This window comes from Protopterus annectens, chromosome 14.part0 (genome assembly GCF_019279795.1).
Source record: "Protopterus annectens isolate FY-2018-M chromosome 14.part0, PAN1.0, whole genome shotgun sequence".
Taxonomy (NCBI): Eukaryota; Metazoa; Chordata; order Ceratodontiformes; family Protopteridae; genus Protopterus; species Protopterus annectens.
Genome location: NC_056748.1, coordinates 125652662 through 125667294, shown reverse-complemented (window position 1 = coordinate 125667294; position 14633 = coordinate 125652662). Strand labels below are relative to the sequence as shown.

Genomic DNA, 14633 nt, shown 5'->3' with positions numbered 1-14633 from the left:
CTTTTCTTGACAATCGACGTTAAAGATCTGTATACAGTCATCCCCCAAACTATAGGGGTGAATTGGGTGAGAGAATTTATGTTAAGAAAAGGAAGTAATCATAATAGCATAAACTTGACAGAGATGCTACTTGAGCTTGTTTTGGCCAATAACTTTTTTATGTTTGAGAACCAATTTTTTGTACAAACTTCAGGTGTGGCAATGGGTTCTCCATGCAGAGGCTCATTTGCCAATGCAGTTATGGCATTTTGGGAGACGGACATGCTCTTTAAAGACGAGTGGTTTCAAAAATATGTCACTTGGTACACTAGGTACCAGGATGACATATTCTGTATGTGGACAGGTAATAAGGAACTTATTCCTACATTTATTAATAGAATTTCACAATACACTGATTTCTTAGAGTTCACATATAGTATAGGGGATAAAGAAGTAAATTATTTGGATATATTGTTGATTAAGGATAATAACAATAGTAGGTACAAGAGCCTAATTTACAGGAAGCCCACTTACTCAAACTCTTTTCTCCATTTTACCAGCAGTCATCCCTTTCATCAAAAGAAAGCGGTAATTAAAGGACAGTTGTTTAGGGCTGCCCGTATGATCACAGATTTACACGATTTTCATTCCAAATGTTTAACACTCATGAGCATGTTCGTTTATAGAGGCTATCCACCTAGCCTAATCATTAAACTTATAAATGAAGTCACTAGCAAGCGAGAGCAAGGTCACTTCATTTCTTTTTTAGGGGATCATTCTTCAAGGCAGATAACTACCTCCCAGGAAGATAATCTAGAAACAACTGACATGCTGGATACTGTTCTAGGGACTAAATCAGAATATACTATCAGTTTCCTACACACTTTCTCTTTAGATTACCAGCTAATCAAGGAAGTGTTATTCAAAAACTGGGATTTAATCAGAACAGATCAGTTTATAGCTAGACGTTTAAATAATGGCCCAAAAATAACATACAGGAGAGGAAATAACTTGAAAAGCATTTTACAAAACAAGAAAAAGAAGCAGCATTCTAACAGACCACATGGCATGTTTAAATGTGGTACATGTGCCCAGTGCCGACATGTCAAGGTCTGTAGCCATATTAGTCTCAACAATTATAAGATTAACAACCATTACAATTGTCAAACGAAAGGCATCATTTATGCTGCTATGTGTAATTTCTGTCAAGCCTTCTACATAGGCAAAACTGAGCGTAGATTCAAATCTAGAATCTACGAGCATCAGTATGCCATTAGTAGGAAGAATAGTACTAATGCCTTAGCTAGGCATATCATGGAGTATGGTGATCACTCCTTCAGTTACACAGTATTAGAACATAGAGAACCTGACATTAGAGGTGGAGCTTGGCAAATTCTCCTTGAGATGGATGAGCTTTCATGGCAAATTAAAACGAGGGCACACATCCTTCCTGGTATAAATGATGTTACATCAATTAAGTGTATTTTGAAGTGGCTGGCTCTTAATAGGTAACCACTTATTTAGTCTGCAGTAAGGAAGGGTATAAGTATCACATTCAACACTTCATTTTATTTTCATTTTTATTATTTGTTCATTATTTATCTATTATCTATTTTTTATTATTATTTATCATTTATCACTTATATTTTATTTTTCATTGTAATTTTAGGTAATATTTAGTATCTGCACCTTATAAAAGATCATTGTTAAACAACAGCATAAGCATAGGAAACCTTGTGCTTTTGCGCTTTAAATTTGTGTCAAGTTGAGGAAGAATGGTAAAAGCATTTTCCTGTTTAAGGTTGTCATGGTGAAAATTTAATTAGGAAATACACTACATGCTGATTGGTTACAAATCTTTAAACAATGTATAAATGCTAGAATAGTAACGTATTCTGTTTGTCTGATGTAGGCGAGATACTCATTTTGCTGAAAGCGTATATTTTATATACATTTTTAAATTGAACGCTAACGTTTAACAGTATAATAAATACTTGGATTTTTCAACATACAGAAGAACTTCTCTTATTGTTCCTGGTTCGTTTTAACAGTATGATGATGATATTAATGTGTTTTTAACTTGAGAGCAGACTTAACTAATTAATTCATTTAAGTTAATTGATTGTGATCAATCAATTGACGGGTATATAAAAAGGGGGAAAGTGTGTAAGGTTTTGTATCTGATGAAGTTCTGTTTGTATTGAATGTGAATAAAGGGAACGAAAGCGCTTATAACCTTACTCTGCCTGGTGTCTGGTTCTTTTCAAGGAGAAGGTATCCTGTGACATTTTTGTTAAACAATAGAAATAACATACAAAATTCCACAACAAGATTGGCTAACTATGCAAAGCACTCTGACATATTCGCAAGATTTATGCAGAATAATTTGTAATTCTTCATTTAAAGAAATACCTAAACTTATGAAATACCTATATGAAATCATATATAATGATTATGACATGGGGAAATATAATTTCAAAAATTTACAAGCTATTGATAAATTATAAAACAACACCCAAATCCTCATATTGGAATTATATAACAAAAGGACACTCATTAAAACTAACTGAATAAATTATATCAAATATTTTATTATCAATAAAACATACATCCTTTACACAATACTGGAAAGTTTTTAATTAGAAATGCATGCACAGAACATGAACTAAACTCCAACTAGAATTACTAAATTTAATTATTTCACAAAGGGAATATGTTCAAGGTGTGAGCAAATACATAATGCAGATTGTAATCACATTTTTTCAACTGTGTTAAAATGAAGCCATTTTGGAATGGTATGAAAAACTTTTTAAAAGCTTTATTTAAGGAATCATTTAACTTATCTAAATCTCTAGTATTATTAAATATGTATGAAGGTCCTCATTTGAATGAATCAAATATGTATTTAGTTTGAACAATACTTGCAATCTCAAGGATGTGTATAACAAGAAGATGGAATACAAACCCAATACTGACTTTGGAAGACTTCTACAGCCTACTGAAGACCACAGCATTGTTGGAAATTAAAATTAAAGAATTAGGGATTCATCCTAAGCCATTTATTAACAATCCATGGAAAAAAATTCATCATTAACTGACACTTTACAATAACTGTACAGATACATTCTGATAACTGGATTGTTATACCTATAAAGTTGTTGTGTCTTTCGGCTTTTCCCGGTTAGAGGTCGCCACAGCGGAACTCCGGTCCGCTAATGATTGGCAGTTGATTTTTACATGTTGAGTTGCCGGCCCTAATGCACAGCCTTCAACAAAGGTACGTCTATTCACGCATGTCTCCACAGAAGACCCTCTAGCTGAGAATCGAACGGGACAACGTCTTGCTGTGAGGCGACAACGCTACCACAGCACCAGGCTAATGTAAATAGTGTACATAGTTATTTAAGATGTTACATACAAATACTATGGAATTTATTCAACTGTATTTGAAAAATAAAAAAAATTTTGAGAAAAAAAATACTTAGGGAAGCTGGAAGAGCAGGGTCAGGAAATATACTATGACTAGCTCAGTGGTCATATCTCCGGTGCTTTTACAGATCTTTATTTTTCAAACGCTTCTTCACAGCTAAATTACCAACCTGAAGAAAAAGAACACACAAAAAGTACGTCATGTGTTCCCACAGTGTAAAAAAAGTAAAAAAGTAGAAGGACTTCCAATATGGTTGCATACTGATTAATAGGTTGATTAGAGTTCTCCTAGTGTTTGTTTGTCTTTTCGGCTTTTTCCCAGTAAGGGGTCGCCACAGCGGAACTCCGTCCACTAATGATTGGCAGTAGATTTTTACGAAATGCCGAGGTGCCAGCTCAACGTCCCAACCTTCAACGAAGGCACGCCCATTTATGCATGCATGTCTTTCGAACGCTACCCAACCACGGGGAGGACATGCAGACTCTAGTGTGAAAACTGAAATTGTGAAAGAAAACCCACTAAAGTTATACAATTTGATCAAATTCAGTTACTGGCTTTTAACTGCACTATCTAGATCCCAGAAGAGAACATTTGTTGAAAGTAAGATGAAAGGAGAAGAGAAAACTCTAGCTGGGAAGAATCTTGTAGCTGTTCAGGAAAAAGCAGTTAATGTTTCAGCTTTGGTACATGAAATGACTTCTAGAAATTTAGAAGAAAATAATACATCAAATGCACTCAAAGTTACTTAAAATACTAAAGGAATATATTCAGCCAAATAGAAAAAGGCAGAAAAAAGAAACTTTAACTAGTATTTGGACAAACTGCTAAAACTGCAAAAATCAGAGGCTGAAATGAAAAAAGCCTAGTTGAGCATAAGGCTTTTTAAGAAGAACCATTTCAAAAAATAACAGAGTTAGAAGACAAACTGCAGAGAAAACCTAAGATTTTGTGCTGTGCCAGAAAAACTGAAAGGATGAAACTATATTAATTTTATGAAAATATAAACAACTGGTATGGTACTTAAGAAAGGTTAGCTTTATTTGCAGATAATATTATTTTTCATTTGATAAATCTAGAAAAGAACATTTTGGTGTTGTGGAACATTTTCAGACAGGTTCAAGTGCTAATAGCTAAACCATGAAAAACTAAAGAATTTAAATGAAAAGGAAAGAGGATTCAAACCTTGCACTTGTGACCCAGGAAACAGTGGCATTAACCGTCTATGCTAAGAAAATAGTGTAGCAAGTTTTTTTTAATAAAATGCCTTGGATCTCGGGCAGTACTCAAGGCCAGTAACAACGAGATGGATGGGGAACATACACGCATACTTCTCAACCTCAAAGTTCAAGACATCTAGATAAAGCCAAAATATTGGTGGGACAAAGACGCACATTCAGGAACGGATTTAATTAATCTTCTTCTACACTTAAAAAGTCAATAAGATAACATTTTTATTAGCAAGCATTTACTGTAGGATATGAAGTCTGAAATTCTAATGTCTGGCATTAATGACAGAGTGTATTCATCCATGAGGGCAGTGACAATGTAAGTGAAGACATCGGGGACATTGTGTCACCTCAGGGACAAGTAAGGGATATATGTTGTGTGTGTGTGTGTGTGTGTGTGTGTGTGTGTGTGTGTGTGTGTGTGTGTGTGTGTGTATGTGTGTATGTGTGCGTGTGAGAGAGAGTGTGTTTGAATGTGAGTGTATTGTCTATCAGAGATTGAACAAGGAGAGTGCGCAAGTGCTAACATGATACATGGGCCACCAGTGTTAACTAGAGCAGGAAAGTAAAAAAAAAAACACAAGATCTCCCTGACAATGCTAAGCTACCAAAAACAATCAGCCCTGTAGGTGTGATTAAGAACACAGGGCAATCAGTACTACCGGTGTAATTAAGAACACAACACAATCAGCCTTGCAGGTATGATTAAGATCACTGCATAATCAGCTCTGCAGTTGTGATTAAATACACAAAATAATCATTGCTGCAGGTGGATTAAGAAAACAACACAATCAATGCTGCAGGTGTGATTAAGAAAACAACACAATCAGTGCTGCAAGGGTGATTAAGAGCACAGCACAGTGAATCCTACAGGTGTGATTATGAACACAAAAGAACAGAATCAGTGAAGAGGGTGTGATTAAAAAAACAATACAATCAGTGTTGCAGGTGTGATTAAGAAAACACAATCAATGCTGCAAGGGTGATTAAGAACACAGCACAATAAATGCTACAGGTGTGATTATGAACACAAAACAACAGAATCAGTGAAGAGGGTGTGATTAAGAAAACAATACAATTAGCGTTTCAGGTGTGATTAAGAAAATAACACAATCAGTGCTGCAGGTATGATTAAGAAAATGACACAATCAGTGCTGCAAGGGTGATTAAGAACAAATGAAGTAAAAGAACAAACTAATACCAAAAAGAATGCAGGAGTATCAAACAGACTCGGCGAGGCACGAAAAAAAGACCAATGCTGTTTATTAAATGAAACGCTTTTCATTGCCCTGTTACGGCAACTTCATTAGATTAATACATTCAAAGTACCTTACAAATTTAAATAGTAAGTAAACAAATCACATGATCAACAATCACAGTACATCATAGTACGAATCAACCCATCAAGTCGAATTAATTAAATAAAACAAGTTCCGTTTATATTTTCACGAAATATAAGTCTAGAAATAAAAATCTAAGAATAAAAAAACTCCTGCTTGTAACCAACGTGATTCCTGTTCACTTCAAATACTAAGTGTACATTAAAAAAAGCTAGTTAAACTCATTGAGCTTAATGTTCAAGCATATATAATTCACACAAAGTATTCAGTTCTATTAATATAAAACATTAACCTTAAATACAACACTGCCTTACCTATCAGTTGTTTAACTACAAACAAAAATAAAAGTACATTTAATAAATAACAGCTTAGTTGCAATATCTTTTTGTGTATGTCATAACTTCACCCTCCAAAAAGAATTCATAACTATTAACCAATACTGTCTGTTGTGGTTTAAACACCCTGTCATGTCAGACCATACAAGTTAGTTTAACTAAAGATGTCATGTACGTATGGATAATGGGAGTGCATCCCCGAAGCCATCTGTTGCGCAAATAGCAACAATTTCTAATGTTAACATTTCACCCACACAACAGGACAATGAAAGTAATGTTGTTAATAATTTAAATAACTTAGATACTCCAGAGTCCGTATCAGGCTCTTGTCCTGTGAGACGGAGTGAACGTATATGTAGTCATAATAACAATAATCATACCACAATCGACCAACATAATGGGAGCAGGCGAAGTATGGCGAACCAAAATTTTCAAGAGGTCAGCCACACAGGAGCCATACCAAAGAAATATTACAATCGGAACCAAAAGAACAAAAGTTGCAACAGCAAGTTCAAAAGATAGTAAATGAAGATGCTCGTATAATAAATATCATTACATATTCGACAGGGGACTTTAACATCTTTAATTATTCTTCTATGAGGATTGACCCTGTGCTTACTGAATTACTTGCAAGGGGCAATACTTTTGTCTCAAGTAGACCTTCGAACTTAGTCCAATTAGTCATGGACTTAAAGTTGTTCATAAGGAAGTTGAACTTGACTGTACTTTCTGGTAACACTGCCAATATTAACCAAGAGTTGAGGATCCCAAGCAAATTTAGTGATGGCATACTGGGAAAAATAATTTATTTTCAAGAACAGTGAACACAGGGTGAACCTCACCTTTTACACACGTTTTTTGGATGACAGTTTTGTGATTTATCATGGTAGTGAATACCAAGCTCGGACATTTGTGTCTTACTTGAACTCTACTACAGACTTTTTCAAGTTTACATTCAACTTTAGCACTATATGTATAGATTATTTGGATTGTAAACTGTCTAAGGACACCACCAATAATAGATAAGTGTCAAGAATGTATAGAAAAGACACGTATTCTGACTCATTCCTTCACTTTTCGAGCTGTGATCCACTTCATCAAAAACGCTCTATAGTGAAGGGCCAGCTCATTCGAGCAGCCAAGATGGTTACATTAGAATCTGATTTTAGTGATGAATGTATACAGTTGAGCAACATGTTTCAACAGCAGGGTTACCCTATTTGTTTGGTACAGTCTCTAGTTGCAGAGGTAACTTATAAGAGACATACAGGCCTAATTAAACCTATTTTAAATAGAACACCACATGATAGCATTGTCCATAGACCAGACTCAGAGTCTGTGGTATCCCAAACACTTATAACCAAACAAATACATGTTAATGAAACTAACAGGGCTTTAGAACTAGTTTCATTACTTCCTTCAGTAAGAATAGTGACACAGTTAGATTTATCTTATACAAAAATTGGGAGTTTATTACTACCGACAAACTCCTGATTAATAAATTTGGTGATGTCTCTAAACTAGTGTTTAAGAAAGGACCTAATCTCAAGAATGTCCAGGAAAGGAAAGTAACATCATGTTCAACTAAACAAACTGGGATGACTACATGCGGGTGTTGTAGAATGTGTAAATTTATGGAACTTGGTGAAAGTTTTTGTATAAATGGGAGAAAATACAAGATGAAAAACAAATTCCATTGTAATTCTAAACAGGTTGTTTATGTAGCTAGGTGTCAATTCTGCTCAGCCTTCTATGTGGGGAAGACTGAGCGTAGGCTCCATGATAGAGTTTATGAACATACTTATTCTATCAAGACCAACAAACAGGAGAACCCTCTAGCTAGACACCTAGCTTTTAAAGAAAATCACAAATTTTTATTCAAAGCAATTGACCAAATAAATATGGCTCTTAGAGGTGGTCCTTTCAATTTATTGCTCGAAGAATGAGAATTAGCCTGGCAGATTAGGCTTAATGCCTTTTCAAGTCCTGGTCTCAAGGACACTTGCAATATTGCCTGTCTTTTAAAACTTAGAAGTCTGATAAGGTAGAATATAACAGGTCGACTTGTGAATGTTCGGGGAAATATATGATGATGATTGTACAAATACACTATGTACATGTTCAGTATTTTCCAGTATATACATCTTGATTAAATGTTTTTTCCTTACATACATGACATCTTTAGTTAAACTAATTTGTATGGTCTGACATGACAGGGTGTTTAAACCACAACAGACAGTATTGATTAATAGTTATGAATTCTTTTTGGAGGTTGAAGTTATGACATACACAAAAATATATTGCAACTAAGCTGTTATTTATTAAATGTACTTTTATTTTTGTTTGTAGTTAAACAGCTGATAGGTAAGGCAGTGTTGTATTTAAGGTTAATGTTTTATATTAATAGAACTGAATACTTTGTGTGAATTATATATGCTTGAACATTAAGCTCAATGAGTTTAACTAGCTTTTTTTAATGTACACTTAGTATTTGAAGTGAGCAGGAATCACGTTGGTTACAAGCAGGAGTTTTTTTATTCTTAGATTTTTATTTCTAGACTTATATTTAGTGAAAATATAAGAGGAACTTGTTTTATTTAATTCATTCGACTTGATGGGTTAATTCGTACTATGACGTACTGTGATTGTTGATCATGTGATCTGTTTACTTACTATTTAAATTTGTAAGGTACTTTAAATGTATTAATCTGATGAAGTTGCCATAACATGGCAACAAAAAGCGTTTCATTTAATAAACAGCATTGGTCTTTTTTTTCGTGTCTTGCCAAGTCTGTTTGATACTCCTGCATTCTTTTTGGTATTAGGGTGATTAAGAACACAGCACAATCAATGCTACAGGTGTGATTATGAACACAAAAGAACAGAATCAGTAAAGAGGGTGTGATTAAGAAAACAATGCAATCAGCGTTGCAGGTGTGATTAAGAAAACACAATCAGTGCTGCAAGGGTGATGAACAACACAGCATAATCAATGCTACGGGTGTGATTATGAACACAAAACAACAGAATCAGTGAAGAGGGTGTGATTAAGAACACAACACAATCAATGCTGCACGTGTGATTATGAACACTACAGAACACAATCACTGCAGTGGGTGTGATTAATAACACAACACAACCAGAACTGCAGAGAGTAATGAGTTAACGTTTCTATTCAGGAAAACATTGTTTTTGGACATTGTTATTTCTACTAAACAGCTTCTGGATTCCAAGCACTTTTTGCAAAATGTCCCTCTTTAGGTTCTCATAGGGAAATAGTTTCTGTCAAATAATTCCTTCTTTATACTTAAGGGGGTCTGGAAGTGAATTTAATTTAATTAATTGGTTTGGCTGCATTACACCAAGCATACTTAAATGATTTATAACATCTCCATAAGCTTTATGAACACTCATCACCTGCTCAAGAAGTACATAGACAGAACTCAATCCCTGAGTAAAGATGTCTCTCTCTTTGCTTCCATTATATGTGCCATTTAAGGAAGAAAATTACTAAATGGATCCTCGTTCAGTGGCTGTTTAATGATATCTCTTTGTAAATAAAATATGGAAAGTTTCTGCAATCAAAGACTAAGGCACATTCTACTAAAGCTGTCTCTACTTTGACAGCATTCTTCTGTAATATCCCTTAAATGTCATGGTGTTCCAAAATAAATTTGAAAAGTGCTATATGATGGCTAAAATTCTATATCCAGGTCTTCCAGTGGGGCTGTGGTTACCAAGATGTTTTCTTACAGCAGTCACCAGGACTATTGCCTATAGACTGTTCTAATATTTATTGAATCTGGAACTCTGCTTTATCAACTAAAAAAGTTATGGGTATTAATCAAGAAAAAAACTACTAGAAGTGATCTGCCTCTAATGATAGAACCTCTTTCCAAACCCCCCTACTTATTTCCTCTAAGCTAATATGCTATTGAAAAGGAGTTCATACTTTTGCTGTTGACAGCATCTCACTTGGTTCGTCGAAGGAGTGAGTTGAACCTGAGATGTTTATGATGATGGAGCAAAGGTGGCAAACGAAAGTTTTATAAATGACACTGCCCTCATGTCTGTGGTGCAACTCGTATTAAACATTATCCTCTTCTGACACATTTTTACAGTAATCGCCTATAATTTTCAATTCAGTGAATACCCTATGTGTGTTGTTGCTTACACATATATTTATTTGGATTCCTAACACAAGCTCAAAATTTCAAAACTTCAAACTGCAAATGGTAGAGACCATAAGATCAAAATTTTGAAACTTCGAACGTTTTGAATGGAGATCGCCGTACAGCACAGAATGGGAAATTTACTGTCTTCCTCACTGTAGTGTGATCTTGGAGCTGGTATATTTATTTAGTAGGGGGTGCGGGAGGTGCAAGGGGGGGTTTGCCCCCCCTGCAAAATGTGAAAAAAAAGCTTTTGTTTTTATTGTTGTATTTACTTTTGTTATCATGTAGTAGATAGCGGAGCTTTTCTCCTCGGGCCTCCACTGAAAATGGACATGTATCCAGTTGGACTAGCCCGGTTAACAAATGTAAAATAAAATAAAATAAAATAAAATAAAAATAAAATTACAATTTTGAAGTTTCAAAACTTCACTCTTATGATCTTGACCATTTGCAGTTCGAAGTTTTGAAAATTTGAGCTTGTGAAGTAGATCTATTTATTTATGGTACGCATTTATATACACATGGATGTATGCACACATTTAAAATATAAACAGCTTTACACAGCTAAACGCATTTATTTGTGTATGCACATATATATATATATATATATATCGCTGCTGTACTGATAACATTGAAGCTAGAGCATGACACACATTAACACATTACACTTTCCTCCCACATTTCTTTATGTCAACCAAAAATGATTTAGAAAAGCAACAGAGAACTGTACAAGTTCCAAGTAATAACTTCAGTGCATGCAACGAAATAACAGTCGTTTTTCCATGAGGACAAGCCCCACTGCAACTCCCACCCCTCCTGCTATGTAAATATTCTATTTCCAAGACTGCACAATACTGGGGTAAGGGCGTATTTCTCACTCAGGTCTTTTGTATATTCTGCACACCGTTGACCATCTGTGCTGTGCTGTTGATCAAATTGTGTTAACAGTACTTATCTGTCAACTAATCCAACTTTTGAACTGTTGCACAGCACACACACACACACACACACACACACACACACACACACACACACACACACACACACACACAAAATCAAAACCACAGTTCTCAAGATGCCCTCCTGACTGCATATTTTTCACTATAAGATAAACGCACAGTCCATGCCAGCAGGTTACTTCAAAAAAGATTGTTTAATCATTAATACTTTTGTCCTTTCACTCCCAATGGAACACGTCAGACTAATAAACATTTTAAAACAAAGCCAAAGTTTGTTACAAATCATATGTCCACTTTAAACCAATCATGACTCATTCCAGCTCACAAGCAATCGACTTCTTGTAGTTTAATGCATTAAAAATATATCTGTGAAAAATCTGCATAAAACAAAATAACAGCAGTGATCATATTAATACCAGAAATTGAACGTCAGACCTTTTGCTTCTAAGGCTAATGTGCACACCAGAAAACCTTCACAGTGCAGGATGAAAATGCTGCTACTTCAGTATATGTATGCATGTGTGTAACAGCTGTGCATGTTGCACATACATACACAGACACACGCACACACACACACACACACACACACACACACACACACACACACACACACACACACACACACACGCACACACACACACACACACACACGCGCACACACGCGCGCGCACACACACACACACACACACACGTGCACACACGTGACACACACACACGCGCGCACACACGCGCACACACGCGCACACACACACACACACACACACACACACACACACACGCATGCACACGTAGGAAATGGAACTTGTTATGACTCCAAGTAATGATGCTGAGAAAAGGTTTTGTAGGGAAGTTTATTATTACATTTATTATCCATTATTTCTTATTTGTTTTAGTTATTAATTAGCTAACTCTTCGCATACGGCTATGTTCTAATATACTCCTTAAGGGGGTTCATGATTCCTTGAAGACTGAACATTTGAGTTCCAAGTGTGTGAAATAGTTGTGCCAAATACAGGTGTCAGCAAACCAAAAGGAAAGTTTTTTTTGTAAGGGGAAGACCCCCTGCCTGCCTTTGTGGGGACCCCTCCCCACATCTCCCTCACTTATATATAGAAACTCTACAGTTACACCACAGTGAAGAAAAGATAGATTTGGTTTTGCTGAATCAATATTTTTAATGAAACTGATTTGTACCTTTGAAAATTAGAGAACTTGCATTCAGATTTGCCACATTTCCCTCATAATATTTATATGTAGAGTTTCTACTTATTTCATTTGTTCTTCAGTTTATTGCAGTGTAACCTTTTTGAGATATTTATTGAATCATTTTATTATGCTCTGCAGTGCTTAGGACTACATGCTTTAAATGCTGACTGAGTGATAGAAGATGGTATGATTGATGTTATGATGACTGAGGTAGTATATGAGTTATAAATGTTGGTCAATAATACTCCATCTCAGCTTAATAATACTGAATGTCAGACCTGTAAACTGAATGGTACATGGAATAAAATAATATATGGAACTGAAGGGTGATCCAACAATGCAAATTATAATGCGAGAATTGTCTGTTTATGTTAAAATATAAAGCTGGCTTGATCAACATGAGAGCTTGATGCATCCTAGTTGCAATAATAATGGGTCTATATTACGTCCTCGGAAACCGTGTTCAGCGAATGCCTGTTCACCGAACAATAACCAGCAAAATCTTACTCCTATGAATGGCCATTTCAACAATTTTTTTCCTAGCTGAAAATATGCTTGGCCATCATCGGGAATTTTCCCTTTTCCCCACTGTAGTGCGATCTTGGAGTTGGTATATTTAGTTAGGGGGTGTGGGGAGCAAAGCCCCCCACTTTGAAGGGTTTGAAATTTTGTCTGGTTTATGGTTGGCCAAGCAATTTTTCCCCCCTAGGAAAAAAATTCGCTGAAATGGCCATTCATGGGTGTTAGATTTTGTTGGCTATTGGTTGGCGAACAGGCATTCACTGAACAGGGTTTTCGAGGAAGTAATATAGACTCATAATAATAATATAGTTTAGTTTTGAACATCTGCTGTTTTACATAGGCAAACAGACACCATAATCATATTCTTCAGTGTTGTAATATCAGTAATAATAACTTCTTACCTCACTCTGCAGTTTATGTGCCTCCTTTGCCCACTGTAGTTTCATATCATCTGGCAGAGATGTGTATTCATGGAGCCTTGTCCTGTAGTCCTGGCCACTTGCCAAAGTCTGAGCTTTTTGAGCATGGACAAGGTTCATCATATCTAATGAGAGGTGGTACTTGGACCTTGTGTCCTCAAACTCCTTCCTGTACAGCTGGGAGCTCTGTAACTTAGCAACCTGTATACAGTGCAGCAGTTTGGGGTCATCTAGAATGCTCCTGGCTCCAATGTGCTTTCCTCTCTCCATCACAAAGTTGTGCTTGTATTGGTACTAAACAAGAGGAGAAAAAAGGTGAGATTTAGACATAAAACACTTTAACTCAACCCATAATAAAAGTTCTAATCTACTTGAATTACTGGTTTTACAGATGAAATAGCTAACACAGCATGTAAAGCTGGTCAGGTGCATATTCTACTTCGAAAACTGTTTGAAAGTGAATAGCCATTTATTTTATTTATTTTATTTTATTTATTTTATTTAACATTTGTTGACCGGGAATGTCCGACTAGGTTCCACAGAGCCTGTTTTCAGCGGAGGCCCGGGGAGATATGCTCCAGATGCATGTCTTTGGACTAACAGCATGACCAAATATCTGTAATAAATGAAGGATAGGAGCTCAGTGTAATTGGATAATCCTTTTCTAAATACAATTTTTGAAAACACCCACCAGACCTACTTGGGATGCATTCTATCACCGGCTTTGTATCTTAAACAGACTACCACTAGCCCAGAGAAAGAGGACAAATGTAGGCAACACCACACTGGATAAACTGGTTCCATGACTTGTTTGAATGCCATTCCACTAAACTGGGAGCAAATTAAAGAAATTCCCAAAGGGCATTTTGCTAAATGAGATCATTCAAAAATCTTGTCAACTAGAAATATTATTTACACAAAGGGGTAAACCCCCCCCCACAGATTTGTTTAGCCTTGAGAAAAAGGGAATTGTAAGTATTCCCACATCTCTGAGGATGTTCAGCTATAAAACTGCACTATATAAATATCAAGAATGAAAACA

General features: G+C 35.7%; 1 protein-coding gene across 3 annotated transcripts in view; it reads right to left on the bottom strand.

The window, feature by feature from the left end:
• The window catches only part of LOC122788887 (nebulin related anchoring protein), a 503978-nt gene that overhangs the window by 63545 nt on the left and 425800 nt on the right, over positions 1 to 14633 (bottom strand). For all 3 annotated transcript variants that reach the window (XM_044055831.1, XM_044055830.1, XM_044055833.1), the window contains one exon: positions 13574 to 13885. In XM_044055831.1, coding sequence (XP_043911766.1) covers positions 13574 to 13885 — 312 coding nt within the window. The remainder of the gene's footprint in view (positions 1 to 13573; positions 13886 to 14633) is intronic.